This window comes from Pelophylax lessonae (assembly GCF_965119305.1).
Source record: "Pelophylax lessonae genome assembly, chromosome: 8".
NCBI lineage: Eukaryota > Metazoa > Chordata > Amphibia > Anura > Ranidae > Pelophylax > Pelophylax lessonae.
The window spans coordinates 151,461,416-151,475,650 of record NC_138775.1 but is presented as its reverse complement, the minus strand read 5'-3'; the positions used below and the strand labels follow the sequence as shown (position 1 = coordinate 151,475,650).

The 14,235-nt window shown below is 47.3% G+C and overlaps 1 protein-coding gene across 1 annotated transcript in view; it reads right to left on the bottom strand.

Annotated features, from left to right (window-relative positions):
• The window catches only part of IVNS1ABP (influenza virus NS1A binding protein), a 64,590-nt gene that overhangs the window by 12,720 nt on the left and 37,635 nt on the right, over positions 1-14,235 (bottom strand). Inside the window, exons 11-12 of the mRNA XM_082265431.1 lie at positions 6,256-6,387; positions 5,802-5,975 (exon numbers count right to left, since the gene is read on the bottom strand). Of these exons, the coding sequence (XP_082121557.1) occupies positions 5,802-5,975; positions 6,256-6,387 (306 nt within the window). The remainder of the gene's footprint in view (positions 1-5,801; positions 5,976-6,255; positions 6,388-14,235) is intronic.

Below are 14,235 nucleotides of genomic sequence, written 5' to 3'. Positions count from 1 at the left end.
TAACAGGGAAAGGAGGAACCTGACCCTTATCGAATAATCCTGTACCACCGTCTGCCTGATCCATCTGAAAACAGTAGCAGCAGATGCAGGCAACCATTTCCCAGGGCCATCCGTGATCACAAAAAAACGAATCTGACTTGCGAAATAGAGTCAGTAGTTGCCAGGTACACCCAGATTGCCCAGTTTCTTTTGGATGTGTAGGCTTAGGACGCAAGGAGGCTAACAAGAGGTCTTCATGCAAGTGAAAACCGGAAACCACCTTCGGAAGGAAGGACGGTTCTGGATGAGGTATCACTTTATCCCTATGAACCATCAGATAGGAAGAATGACAGGACAACGCCGCCAAGTACCGACACCCTGCGCGTAGAAGTAATAGCAACAATGAAGGCCACTTTATGGGACAAGGTAAGCAGGGGAATCCCCTGAAAATTTACAAAAGGGAGGGTTCTGAAGAACCGACAGCACCAAATTAAAGTCCGAAGGTGGTAACGGAGGTCGCACCGGAGGTACCAGGTGTCGCGACCCCTGGATGAAGTAACGCACCAGGGAAAGGGTGGCCAATGGCCTTAGGAAGAATATTGCCAAGGCCGAGACATGACCCTCGATATACTTAAGGGCAACTTTTGATCAACTCCCCGTGGGAAAAAAAAAATCAAACAAACAATCGAGCCACCGAGCAAGAGCATGGGGGAACCCCAACAGACACACACCACGCAATATAGGACTTCCACGTACGATGATTGATCGTTCTAGAAGTCGCTTTCCTCGGTGAGAGCAGAGTAGGAATGACTGAAGCAGACAATCCCCTCTCCTTCAGTACCCGGCTATAAACAGCCAAGCCATCAAAGCCAGCAACCTTAAAACAGGATGGAAGATTGGGCCCTGACAGTAGGTCCTCCCTGACAGAAGTCCCCAGGGAGCGTCCGCAAGGCCAGTAGGTCCTCCCTGACAGGAAGTCCCCAGGGAGCGTCCGCGACTAGCCCAAACAGGTCGGAGTACCAAGCCCAACGAGGCCAGTCTGGAACCACAAGGATTTTTGTTCCATTTGAGAAGGGTGTACTTCTGGAGAATTCTTGTGTGGAGTGAGCGAAAGGCACTGCCTCGAAGGACGACATCATCAGTCCCAGAACTCACATACAGGTTCGAAGGGACGACCATTTGCTGGACAGCAACAGCTGATCACAGTCTGGAGCTTGTGGCGTTTTTCCGAGGGAAGAAACACCCTGGCTAAGGGCGAGGCCAAAGTCAGGCCCAGATAGGCCAGTCTCCCAGACGATAACCCCCACTGTCACAACAGCGCCAGAACTGGAACCAAACACCTATGTGAAGACCCGAGGAGCAGAAGCGAGACCAAAGGGTAACGCCACAAATGGTCCTCTCCCACGGCAAAGCGCAGAAAACATTGGTGTCCTGCACATAGGGGGATGTGAAGGCAGGCATCTTTGATATGTATGGAGGTCAGAAGGTTCCCCCGATGCAGGGAGGCCACCACCATGCGAATGGATTCCATCTTGAAATTTTGAACCTGCACGAAACAATTCAGCTCCTTAAGTCCAGGATTGGACGCACATTGTCCTCCTTCGTGGGTACTGTAAACAGGCGTGAAAAAAGCCCCGGAAAGGGTCCCCACACGGAACCGGAACTATTACTCCCTGTTGTACCAGGTCCTGTACTGCCCCCAGGAGAGCCAGTAATCGATTTGGGGACAGCCTCCCAGTGGAAGGGAAGAACTTTACTGGTGGGGCAGAGTGAAACTTGATCTTGTACCCCGACCGTATGACCTCGTGAACCCATCTGTCTTGAATCCGGGAGAGCCACGGGTCCGGGAACCGGCAAAGACGTCCCCCCCCACCCCAGATATGGGTGGGGGCGCACCTTCAGGCCGAAATGGCCTTGTCCGCAGGTCTGGAGAGATTTGACTTTTGTTTTCCAGACCAGGGTCGCTTGGAACACCGCAAGGGAGCCTTGAAGGACTTTTCCTCATCGAAAATGACCCTGAGGGACGAAAGAACTCCCTGTGTGCTGAAAAAGGAGGGTCCTCACCCTTGGTAGCCTATGGGAGAAAGGTACTCTTACCCCCAGTGAGACCTTTAATAAAGTCAGCCAAGGTAGCCCAAAACAGGCGATCCCCGGAGGGGAAGATCAGTTAAGATTTCTTCGAAGTCTGATCCGCAGACCAGCACTTCTGCCACAACATGCGGCCACTGCCGAAAAGGACAAACGGCCCAGAATGGGAGCAGCGTCCAGTGTGGCAGCACAAACAATTGCAGCCCTTGCACCAGATGGTCCAACAGCTCCGAAACAGCAAGGGGGAGTGGTCTCCCCTCCAGGTCATGGCGTAGTAGCGTAGCCCATTCAGTCAATGTTTGTGACACCAGGGACAACCAGAAACACCGGTCTTAAGGCAGACCCCGTCAGTGAGAACATAGTGCGGGACACAGACTCCGCCCTTCGATCCACCAGATCCTTAAAAGGATGGGTAATGCTCCACCAGGATCATAGTAGCTCCATTCAGTTTGCAGACCGACAGATCCACCGTAGGTGGCACAGTCCACTTGTTAATAAGGGTTGCAAAAGGATCGCGCCTAGCATCCGCACAGGCATCCCAGGGGAACGTTTTGGATGGTCCCAATCTTTGTTGAGCATATTGGCAAAGTACGCAGAAAAAGGAAAAACCTTTGCTGCTCTGGATGGCTTGTGAGTGCCAATGTAGCCTGCGCCTCAGTCGCAGCTGCGTCCTCCATCTTTACAGTATCATGCAAAGACACTAACAGTGCGTCCACCAGCGTCTTGTCTTGCGCGGCAGCGAAGGCAGAAAGGGCATCCTCCCTATCAGAGGAGACCGGGCGCGAGGCAGTAGATCCGGCAGGGAGACCTGTGTCAGCAGTGACTGATGCAGACCCAGATTATGAGGCATTAGATGAGGCAGGTGTAGGCAGAGGGCATTTCTTAGCACCTCACCCTTTAAAGGCCACCTCCAGCCGGGACACAAACGATTCCAGGACCGCCGAAAGTGCATCTATAGCCAGCTTGGAGCCGGAGGGCCCTGCTGTCACCTCGATGGGGTCAGGTGGGGACATGTTCAGCAGGGTCCATGTTACACCAGGATTTTGAGAAAAAAATTTATTTTTATTTTTTTAAAAATCGCACCGCTGCGCTATAGCGCCCCCAAGTGGTCAGGCAGCGCGCACTAGAGACCCCCCCAGCAGAGAGAGATCCCCAAGGCCCACCAACCCACAGCCAGATGAACCAGAAGGCCCAGAGTGTCTCAGCAGCACGTGTCAGCAGCAATCCTCTTCCAAAGGAATGTCTGCAGAGCATTGCGCTCGGGTCTAGGGAGGGGCTCCACCCTAATACACACCTCCAGGAACTCCCATACAGTGAAACTCACTCACTGAAATCCAGGAACTCCCTTATAGTGAAACTCACGCACTGAAATTCGAGCCAAGTGTACCAAGATGGCCGCCGCCATGCAAATTACAAGAAAATGGCAGCCCCCGTGCCTACAGACGGGTCGATCGGCAGATGGGCCTGGAAAAAACAGGTAGCAACCCCCTCCCCCCCCGTCAGCGCACCCCCCCCAACCCCATCGCCAGCGGCGCACCCCCCCCCGTCCCCATCTGCGGCCTATAGCCCAGTTTCAGCCCCCTGGAGTCACATTCCCACATCCCCCGGGATTGTGAGGGTCCAACCATCCCAGGGAGGGGCCCGCCTCCACCCCAAAACCCGTCAGGGGGAGAGGGGAAACATTTTACTCACCATACCGGAACAGGTGGGCGCCAACTCCTGACAGAACCCCTCTCCACCGAAGGGGGGGGGGGGGGTGGTTGTCTGCCAAACAGGACGCTGCGACTCGGGCTCAGACCGGCCGTATGCGACCTGGCGAGACATTTAACTCGCGGGGGCCATGTCCCTTGCTGATCCAGTGCGGAGCTAGGGCCTGCACACGCTCGTTGGCCGGCTGGGGTGACCACTGGATCTCAACATCCAGCCCGTCGCCCAGATCCGGCATTATTGCTTGTAGATCTCACAGGAAAAATTCGGAGAAAAAAACTAGCTAAAAAAATATCTCAAAAAGCTTGCCAGGACCAGAGATCCCAGCAAGGAACTTAGGTCCTTACTCCTGACTAGTCAGAAAAACACTAGCAGAAAGTGAGAGGGTATACCCCCTGGGACTGCCCATAGGCGTAGCCAGAACTTTTTTTCTGCCTAGTGTCCTACTCCTGTAGGGGGCCGTATAAACCTACTGATATCAATTTAGAACTCTGTTTCTGTCAATGAGCAACAGAGAAATCATAGTTTTTGAATGAACATGTATTTGATCTTGTATGTTTTAAATTTGACTATGGTCATTTATACAGATCATGGCTGGTGACACTCTTGAGCTAAGTGTATTTTTCTGGTTTTTTTTTTTTTTTATTTTTTTTACCAAGGACCAAGCCTAACTTCTGACACGTTGTTAACAAGTTAAAATCTGTATTTTTTTCTCTTTTTTACAGAGGAGGTCTTTTGCTAGAATTATTTCTGTCTCTGGTGTGATTTGAACACGGTTTACATTTGCAGGCGCGACTTACGTAATCGCTTTCTTTGGTGCGTGAGCTTATCGGGACAGAGGCGCTTTACATTTTTTTCCTATTATATTATTATCACTGTTCTTTTAAAAAAAATAAAAAATCTGATCACTTTTATTGCTGTCACAAGAAATGTAAACCTCTCTTGTGACAGTAATAGGCAGTGACAGGTACCCTTTTTGGCAGGATCTGGGGGTCTAAGACTCCAAACCCCTCCACTGCACTTAAAAGTATTCAAAAACGCCAAAAGCGTCATTTTTGAATACTGTCACTTTCTCTCCTCTCCCCCTCCCTGCAATCTTCTGGGAGATGGCACAGGTCCCAGATGATTGCCCATCCACTCAGGATGCGCAGCGCGTGTTGCGCATGCGCACCCGGCTGTGAACCCGCAAGCTGTCACAGCTAGGTACCCACATTAGAGAACCGAGGCTGTCGCTGGCCGCAGGGAGAAGAGGGAGAGAACCGAGGCTGCCGCATCGATGGACCGTGGGACAGGTGAGTGTGTGTTTATTAAAAGTCAGCAGCTACACTTTTTGTAGCTGTTGACTTTTAATAAACGCCAAAATGGGTGGAACTCCGTTTTAAAGTTGTTTTTGTGCATAACTGGAGCCAATAAGGTAGTCCTAACAATTTAATTATTGGTTTAAATGTGGATTTAGTGACATAAAAATGGTACATATATTTACTGCACTATTTAAAAAAATAAAATATTTTTAACGTGGGGGCCTGTCCTGACCCATGTTTTTCACTGTAAGCGATTGCTATTCCTGGTTTAAACTATATCACTATATAAACTACCCTAAACAAAAATCATTTAAACCGATTAGAATTAAAGGTTTACCTTGTCTGCCTAAACCCCAAATTGTTATGAGGTTTGCAGTAAAAAAGCACCTAACTGCTCCACTTTTTTTTTTTTTTTTGTTTACAGACATCCAGTCACATCTTAGTACTTTTTGCTTAATATTTTTATAGCAACAGCGCGCAGATAGTGATTGTGGGACTGGTAGTCAGAAGGTTAAGATCCAGATATTGAGTAGGGTGGGGTATTGCCCATCCACATTGCTCAATTTAATTGGATGTGCACATGCTTGATCATTATTCATGCCCATTTGCTTTAGCACAGATACACGTAGACTTACAGCAAGATCACATTGATCACCAGTTTTACTTGCAAATCTACCAAAACCCAGCTGGTTTAAGTTCAATTCTTAAACAAATAAAAGATTTTACCATTATAAACTGCAACTCCAGCACCACGGCGAGCAACATTCATAGGCGCTACTAGGGTCCACGTATCATTTTCAGGATTGTACCGCTCTACTGAATTTAAACAGTTCCATGATTCTGCACCTCCAATGATGTACATATGATTGTCCAGCTCACAAACTGCAGATTGGTGTCTTCCTGTAGGATTTGGAATAGAGTACAGAAAATGAGCTCATTCTTTCCAATATTACCACTTAGAATTATGATATAAAGCTGATACAGTGTACACAGTAGACACATTCAACTGTAGCCAACTAGCACAGCACATTGTAGAAAGACTACGTTGGTTACTATAGAAATTATAGCTGCTGTTATACATCATTGGTTCTAAGGAAAATGACAACAAAACTATTTGCAAAATGAAAAAAAAACTGACAGAAAGTAAGGGGTGGGGGAATATAAAATATTTAATACATACGAATGTTAAGTGGAGCGCAGCTTGTCCAAGACCTTGACAAAGGTTCAAACACATCACAATTTTTAAGTCCTTTTTGGCCATAAGGATCTGACCCTCCAACAATATATAACTTCCCATTGAGGGCACAAACGCCTAAAAAAAAAACAAAAAACAAGGTAGTAGGAGAAAGATAATATTTTACAATGCAAATATGAAAACCAGTTTATATAATTAGCCATATTTTTCTTGCTGTGTATTCCTACAGTACTCAAAAAGTAGAATTCATAATTCATACCTAATGTAGAATCACGGGGACAAATACTACCAAAGTTAACAGAAAGGACCCCGCAACCTCGGGTTTTAACATAAAAGTGATCAAGGTAGCTGCAGTGCCACATAATCGATTCTACAACTTGTTATAAATGTATGTAGCACCCTCCTAGGTAGGTGCTAGGTAAAGGCATTGTTTTGCTCCATCTACTTATCAGGAGGCCTGATCAGTAGTTTTGTCTGTTACATATGTCCATGTGTGATTCACTTGGTCTGATGTAGTGTCCCCCACTGTAGCCAATAGGGGAGCCTGTTGGACAGTAAAGGAAACTCAGCCAGTGACACACAGGCTTTGTAACTGTCCCAGTGGGTTGGCACAGAGAGTGGTGCATCCTGGGATAGGTTATAAAAGCCAAGGGCACATGTGACAGGGTGTCTTTGGGCAGGAAGCCAGGTCCCAGGAGGGTGATGGTTGGTCTCTCCTCCTGTCAGCAAGGAAGGTGGTCACAGGCAGTCGGCCTGGTGGATCCAGTGTGTGATGCTGAGCCGGAAAGGTTCAGGATACTGACAAGCGGAGCTGAAGGCAGAGCAACCCAGAGAAAAAGTGTCTGTGAGTACCGGTGTTCCGTGAGAATAACCTACCCCGTGAGAAATGCCTACCCTCGTCACTTCCTGTCAGGAACAGCTGAGCAGCGTAGCAGTGCGCATGCTCAAAGCCCCGAAAACGTCATTGAACAGCTGAGGAATTAACAAGTGCGCATGCTCGGAGGGTATGGATTGCTCACGGTAGTGTGTGTGTAACGATACACAGCAGCGGTTACATTAAAACAGTTCGGCTGCAATATGAATCATCTCCGCTCCTATCCCTGTCACTTCCCTGATCTTGGCTACTAAATGTAAAAGCGGCGGCGGGTGTATGAAATGTAAATGACGGAGCTGTCGGCTCCGTGATCCGCTTTTACATTTAGTAGGCAAGATGAGGGAAGTGACAGGGATAGGAGCGGAGATGACTCATATTGCAGCGGAGATATTTTAATGTGGTGATGCGGTGTATAACACACTACCGTGAACATTTCATAGCCTCTGCTGACGTAGGTGCACCGGAAGTGACGAGGGTAGGCATTTCTCACGGGTAGGTTTTTTTCACGGAAAACCGGGAAGCTTGTAAGGGGTCTGCCCAGGAAGGGGACCACTCAGGTGGAGAGTCAGTGGACAAGGGGCTAGCATGCACGGGAAGAGAGAAAGGGGGGTGCCAAGCAATGTTCCCTCTAATTTTTTACTGAGCTGAGCAAATAAAAAAATTTCTGAGCGCAAACCTTTAGATTGAGCAATGGGGGGGGGGGGGGGGGGGACGTCAATGCAGAGTGACCAGCTTGCCCCAATCAACTGCAGAGTGCCACAGCAATGCCCCCAATAAACTGCAGAGTGCCACAGCAATGCCCCCAATAAACTGCAGAGTGCCACAGCAATGCCCCCAATAAATTGCAGAGTGTCACAGCAATGCCCCCAATAAACTGCAGAGTGCCACAGCAATGCCCCCAATACATTGCAGAGTGCCACAGCAATGCCCCCAATACATTGCAGAGTGCCACAGCAATGCCCCCAATAAACTGCAGAGTGCCACAGCAATGCCCCCAATACATTGCAGAGTGCCACAGCAATGCCCCCAATAAACTGCAGAGTGCCACAGCAATGCCCCCAATAAAATGCAGAGTGCCACAGCATTGCCCCCAATAAACTGCAGAGTGCCACAGCATTGCCCCCAATAAAATGCAGAGTGCCACAGCATTGCCCCCAATAAACTGCAGAGTGCCACAGCAATGCCCCCAATAAACTGCAGAGTGCCACAGCATTGCCCCCAATAAATTGCAGAGTGCCACAGCAATGCCCCCAATAAAATGCAGAGTGGCACAGCATTGCCCCCAATAAAATGCAGAGTGCCACAGCATTGCCCCCAATAAATTGCAGAGTGCCACAGCAATGCCCCCAATAAAATGCAGAGTGGCACAGCATTGCCCCCAATAAAATGCAGAGTGCCACAGCAATGCCCCCAATAAAATGCAGAGTGCCACAGCATTGCCCCCAATAAACTGCAGAGTGCCACAGCATTGCCCCCAATAAACTGCAGAGTGCCACAGCATTGCCCCCAATAAATTGCAGAGTGCCACAGCAATGCCCCCAATAAAATGCAGAGTGCCACAGCATTGCCCCCAATAAAATGCAGAGTGCCACAGCATTGCCCCCAATAAACTGCAGAGTGCCACAGCATTGCCCCCAATAAATTGCAGAGTGCCACAGCAATGCCCCCAATAAACTGCAGAGTGCCACAGCAATGCCCCCAATAAACTGCAGAGTGCCACAGCATTGCCCCCAATAAACTGCAGAGTGCCACAGCATTGCCCCCAATAAACTGCAGAGTGCCACAGCAATGCCCCCAATACATTGCAGAGTGCCACAGCAATGCCCCCAATAAAATGCAGAGTGCCACAGCAATGCCCCCAATAAAATGCAGAGTGCCACAGCAATGCCCCCAATAAAATGCAGAGTGCCACAGCATTGCCCCCAATAAACTGCAGAGTGCCACAGCATTGCCCCCAATAAAATGCAGAGTGCCACAGCAATGCCCCCAATAAAATGCAGAGTGCCACAGCAATGCCCCCAATAAAATGCAGAGTGCCACAGCATTGCCCCCAATAAACTGCAGAGTGCCACAGCATTGCCCCCAATAAAATGCAGAGTGCCACAGCAATGCCCCCAATAAAATGCAGAGTGCCACAGCAATGCCCCCAATAAAATGCAGAGTGCCACAGCATTGCCCCCAATAAATTGCAGAGTGCCACAGCAATGCCCCCAATAAAATGCAGAGTGCCACAGCATTGCCCCCAATAAACTGCAGAGTGCCACAGCATTGCCCCCAATAAACTGCAGAGTGCCACAGCATTGCCCCCAATAAAATGCAGAGTGCCACAGCAATGCCCCCAATAAAATGCAGAGTGCCACAGCAATGCCCCCAATAAAATGCAGAGTGCCACAGCAATGCCCCCAATAAAATGCAGAGTGCCACAGCAATGCCCCCAATAAACTGCAGAGTGCCACAGCAATGCCCCCAATAAATTGCAGAGTGCCACAGCAATGCCCCCCCGCGACCCCGTGCACTTACCTCACGGACGGTCACGGCACTCTGTCTTCAGTCCCCGGCTTCCAGCTTCCCGCGTCTCCATCCTCCCGAGTCCCGGCGCCTCCTCCTCGGCCAATGGCATGAAGTTGGCCTTTCGGCCAATCAGGAAGCGGGAGGACCCGCTCCCTGATTGGCCAGGAGGAGGATCCGTATGACAATAGCGAATTTTCATTCGCTATTGTCACACGATGGGCGTGCTCTCGGGGTGCACGCTCTGCTCCCTGGCCGCTCCGTCTGCGGCTGCGCCGTCTAACTAGGTGCTTGCGCGGGACGTAATTTCCACTGCGCGTCCGCGCACGCGCGCACCTTAAAGGGAACACTGGTGCCAAGTCAGGACCCCGAAGAGAAATTCAGTCAGGAATCTATTTTCTACTTCACTTCAGTGGCAAGGTGAAGCAGCGGCCTTGCCCCACTCTTTACAGATCGTGTCCTCAGAAATTGTGCATAGTTCAAGTTGGAGTATCCCACTCATCCCTTCTCCCATCCAAGTTCTAAAGTAAAACACAAAAACCAAATCCCCTGGACTGTTCATTCATCCGAGCCAAGTCTTAAAGTGATACGCTTTACAGACTGTTGCTATGGGTAACCCAGGGGAATCCACACTCAGCAGCTCCCAAAGGTGCAGTGCTACATGTATATACTGAAGCACTGGATCCAAAAGCACATACAAAGTTTTTTTCAAAAACATTAAAATAGTGATACTGTTCACTGACATTTGTAGTCTGGGATGGACAGGGATCATTAAAAGAGTACACAGCAGCTAGACTAACAGCCATGGCAGACATGGTTGGTTTTTTATTCTGGGAGAGCCTCAGGTTGAGGATGCACAGTGACGGCTGGGAACCTGTTGGAGGAAGCCGATAGAACTCAACCCTGGCTGGAGTAGGAGGATAGAAACTCAGTGTAAACCCAGCAGTGTGCCCAGTGGGGAGGGAGACAATACACAAAACATAGTTCAAAAAGGTGAACTTAACAGTACAAAGTCAGGGAGTTGTTCAAACCCTTTCTGATAGTATCAGTAAAAGGAGAATGGTAACCTATCACCTCAGTTTGAAATGCATGGGACGAGACAGAAATGTCTGTTGTTCGTCTTGTCGTTAGAACAATTACTAGGGACTATAAGGAACAATATAGACATAGGGGAATTGAAGGTTGGACAGGAGGAACATAAAGTTGCAGCATATGCAGATGATGTTCTATTTTACATCACCAACCCTAGAATAACTCTCCCAAGTGTCACTGAGAAAGAAATATGGGGAATTATCAAATTTCAATATCAACCCCAAAAAAGTCAGAAATTTTGAACATTGGGTTAAATAAAAAAAGAAGAGCAGGTATTACAGAGGGAATTAACCTGGGCAAAGGCAAAATTAAAAAAATCTTGAGATAAATTTAAACTTCATCATTAGAAAACCTGGATCACGCTAATTACTGTATTTATTGGGGTATAACACGCATCTTTATTTTAAGGAGGAAGTTTTTAGGAAAGAAACATTTTAAACAATTAAAAATAAAAGTTCACAGCCCCTTTCATTATACACACAGTACACACCCCTTTTATTATAAAGCCCCCTTTACACTGCACAGCCCCCCTGCAATCACAGGAGACCGCCAGTCTCCTTGGACAGCCCTGCCAGCGTACTCTACAGTAAAAGAAAAAAATCACTGCCAGCCCCTTTTCATAAATGCTTCCTACATTGTGTCACTGTTATTGTAAACCAATGCCTCTAAATACCTTGTTAGCGCCCTTCTTTCATGGTTTATCATGTGACTGCTCTCCTCTGACGTTTAATGGCCGGTCATGTGATCGCTCTCCTCCACCAATCTGAAGCTACACTCAGGAGGAGGAGAGCGGCCATAAAGAAGGAAGCCCAAAAGGTATTTAGAGGCACCGTTTTTAAAAATGACAGTGATATAATGTAGGAAGGATCTATAAAAAGGGGCTGGCGTGATTTTTTTCTTAACTGCAGAGTACGCTGGCAGGGCTGTCCCAGGGCCAGGAAAGGCGGGGCGGCCAGCCTGACACCCCTCCTTCGGACCGCCGATCCCTGCCCATATAACACACGCTCATTGTTTGCACTATATTTTAAGGGGAAAAAAGTGCATGTTCTATGCCGATAAACATAAAACAGACATTTCTATTTTTCATAGACATAAAAAAATATTACACAGCAGTCATAATTTCACGTATGATAGAGTGGACAAAAATAAATTCAGACAACAGATGGGTTAAGATCGAAACTACACTAAGTAGAACACAAATAAGAATATCTGGATTCCACCAAAATATAGGGAGATACATGAAGACACACGAAATGATGAGCGTTGCATACAAGATCTGGGACATGATTTACAGACAATTCAAATGGGAATACAACTCTACTCTATTACCATTAGGCAATATCATAAACTCAACACTAGGGGAGGAAACATATTGAACGAATGGAGATATCTTCAGTTAAAACATTTTGTGAGATCCCTGCCTCAACCCATCAGATCTGAGAAAGACCTGAATTTTGTTGGATAGCTCTGTAACCCTTTAACAAAGATAAAACATTGTACATCTCAGATATACAAGATGGTAACCGAGAAGACGGGTCTGAGGAAACCTCCATTCACAGTAACCTGGGAAAAAGAGATAGGATCAAGTGTAAAAGAGCACGAAGTGAAGGGTAATACTGAGAGACGTACTAAAAATGCCCGTCGAGATGGTATATTATGCCGGTAAAAGCGCATAAATATCAGCCAGAGAAATCTGAACAGCGTTGTCCAGACGACCGTGTCGGGGCTTCGTTCTAAGGCAAGTATTTCATAATGAGCTAGTATGCGATGCATACTAGCTCATTATGCCTTTGTCCTTTTTTTTTTTCATGAGGATACAACCGCTTTAAGGAGGCAATGGTCTTTGCTTCTATGTACCCGGAAGCCTATGTTTTATGCTTAAGAGATTTTAACCTTTTTGACCGGGTCATGGATAGATACGGTAATCCTCTGGCCTCACAACCTCAGACCCCACCTGCTTTTGGTTCCTTGGTTACTGAATTTGGAGTGATTTATGGCGCATTCTCAACCCCCACACTAGGGCATATTCATGGTCCATTCCTAGTAGAGGCAACGCCTCTCATGGATTGATTTGGCGCTGGGCAATGATAAATTCCTTACCAAATTGTCCTCCATCACATATTTCCCTAGAGGAGTGTCAGATCATTTGCCTTTGTCACTTTAAATCGATACTGGTGCTACAGGAATACGCAGACCTTGGTGGGTTCAACCCTTTTGGCTTTCACTGATTGGGCCTAATGACCAGGATACCAGACCAATTATCTTTTTTTCTAGAAGCTCACGGTACTGAGCAAGGTTTATTGTTTTGGGATACTCTGAAGGCGTACCTTAAGTCCACCAAATCATATATTAAATGTTCTTCCCGACCAGATGAGGAAGAAGTCGAAAAAAAATATCAAATGGCTGAAGCAATTTATCTAGAGTCCCCTACCACCTCTAATCGTATACACTTGGAATCTATCTCGATTCAGATCATATTTCTGCCAATGCAAAGTGGAAAACTTTTTATACTCCGCAGAAATATTTTGAATGCGGCAATCAATCCTGTCAGTTGCTGGCTTATATGGCTAGACAACAAGTAAGCAGCGCGGTAGTGACTAAAATAGTGCGTTCAGATGGAACGGAAGACCGCACAGCTGGATATATACTTGTTTTCAAAAATTTTACAACATGTATAGCTCTACTCTCACATATACCAACCAGGACATTGATACCTACCTCTCGGATTTGTTGTTCATTACACTGACTCAAGAACAAGAGGAGGAGTTTGAGGCAGATAGAACAGAGGATGAGGTCAGGGAAGCAGTGGCATCCATGGGTAAATGGAAAGCATCGGGTTCAGATGGTTTACCTTTTGGGATATACTGTCGGTATCTGGACATTCTTGCCCCTTCTTTAACCCAAATATATTCTACAGCTTTCGGGGAGGGGAGATTGCCCCCATCCATGTACTCTGCCACTGTGGTCCTTATCCCTTAACCTGATGAGGACCCAGCTGTGCATCTTATCACCCAATTTCTCTATTAAACATAGATATAAAATTCTCACAAAAATCTTGGCCAAGCTACTTAATGCAGTAATATAATTCATCCAGACCAAATTGGCTTTATACCAGAAAAGTCCACATCAATATCCGTAGAACACACATAATAGTACAGCTTAAAGATTTTTTTGCCTAAATCTTGTGCATTGGCTTTGTTCGACATTGCAAAAGCCTTTGACTCGATAGAGTGGCCATTTCTTATGGCTGCGTTACGTTCCTTTGGATTTGGCACCAAGTTTCAAAAAAATGGGTCCCTATTCTAATAGGGATCCTACTTCCCATCTTTTAGTCAATGGTTTATTGTCCCCATCCATACAACTTCACAGGTGTACCAGGCAGGGGTGCCCTCTGTCCCCTTTATTATTTGTGGTAGCTATTGTGTCCCTAGCACTGAGATTTCAGCAGTCTCCTTTCCTGAAGGGCATCACCATGGGTTAAAGGGCTGATA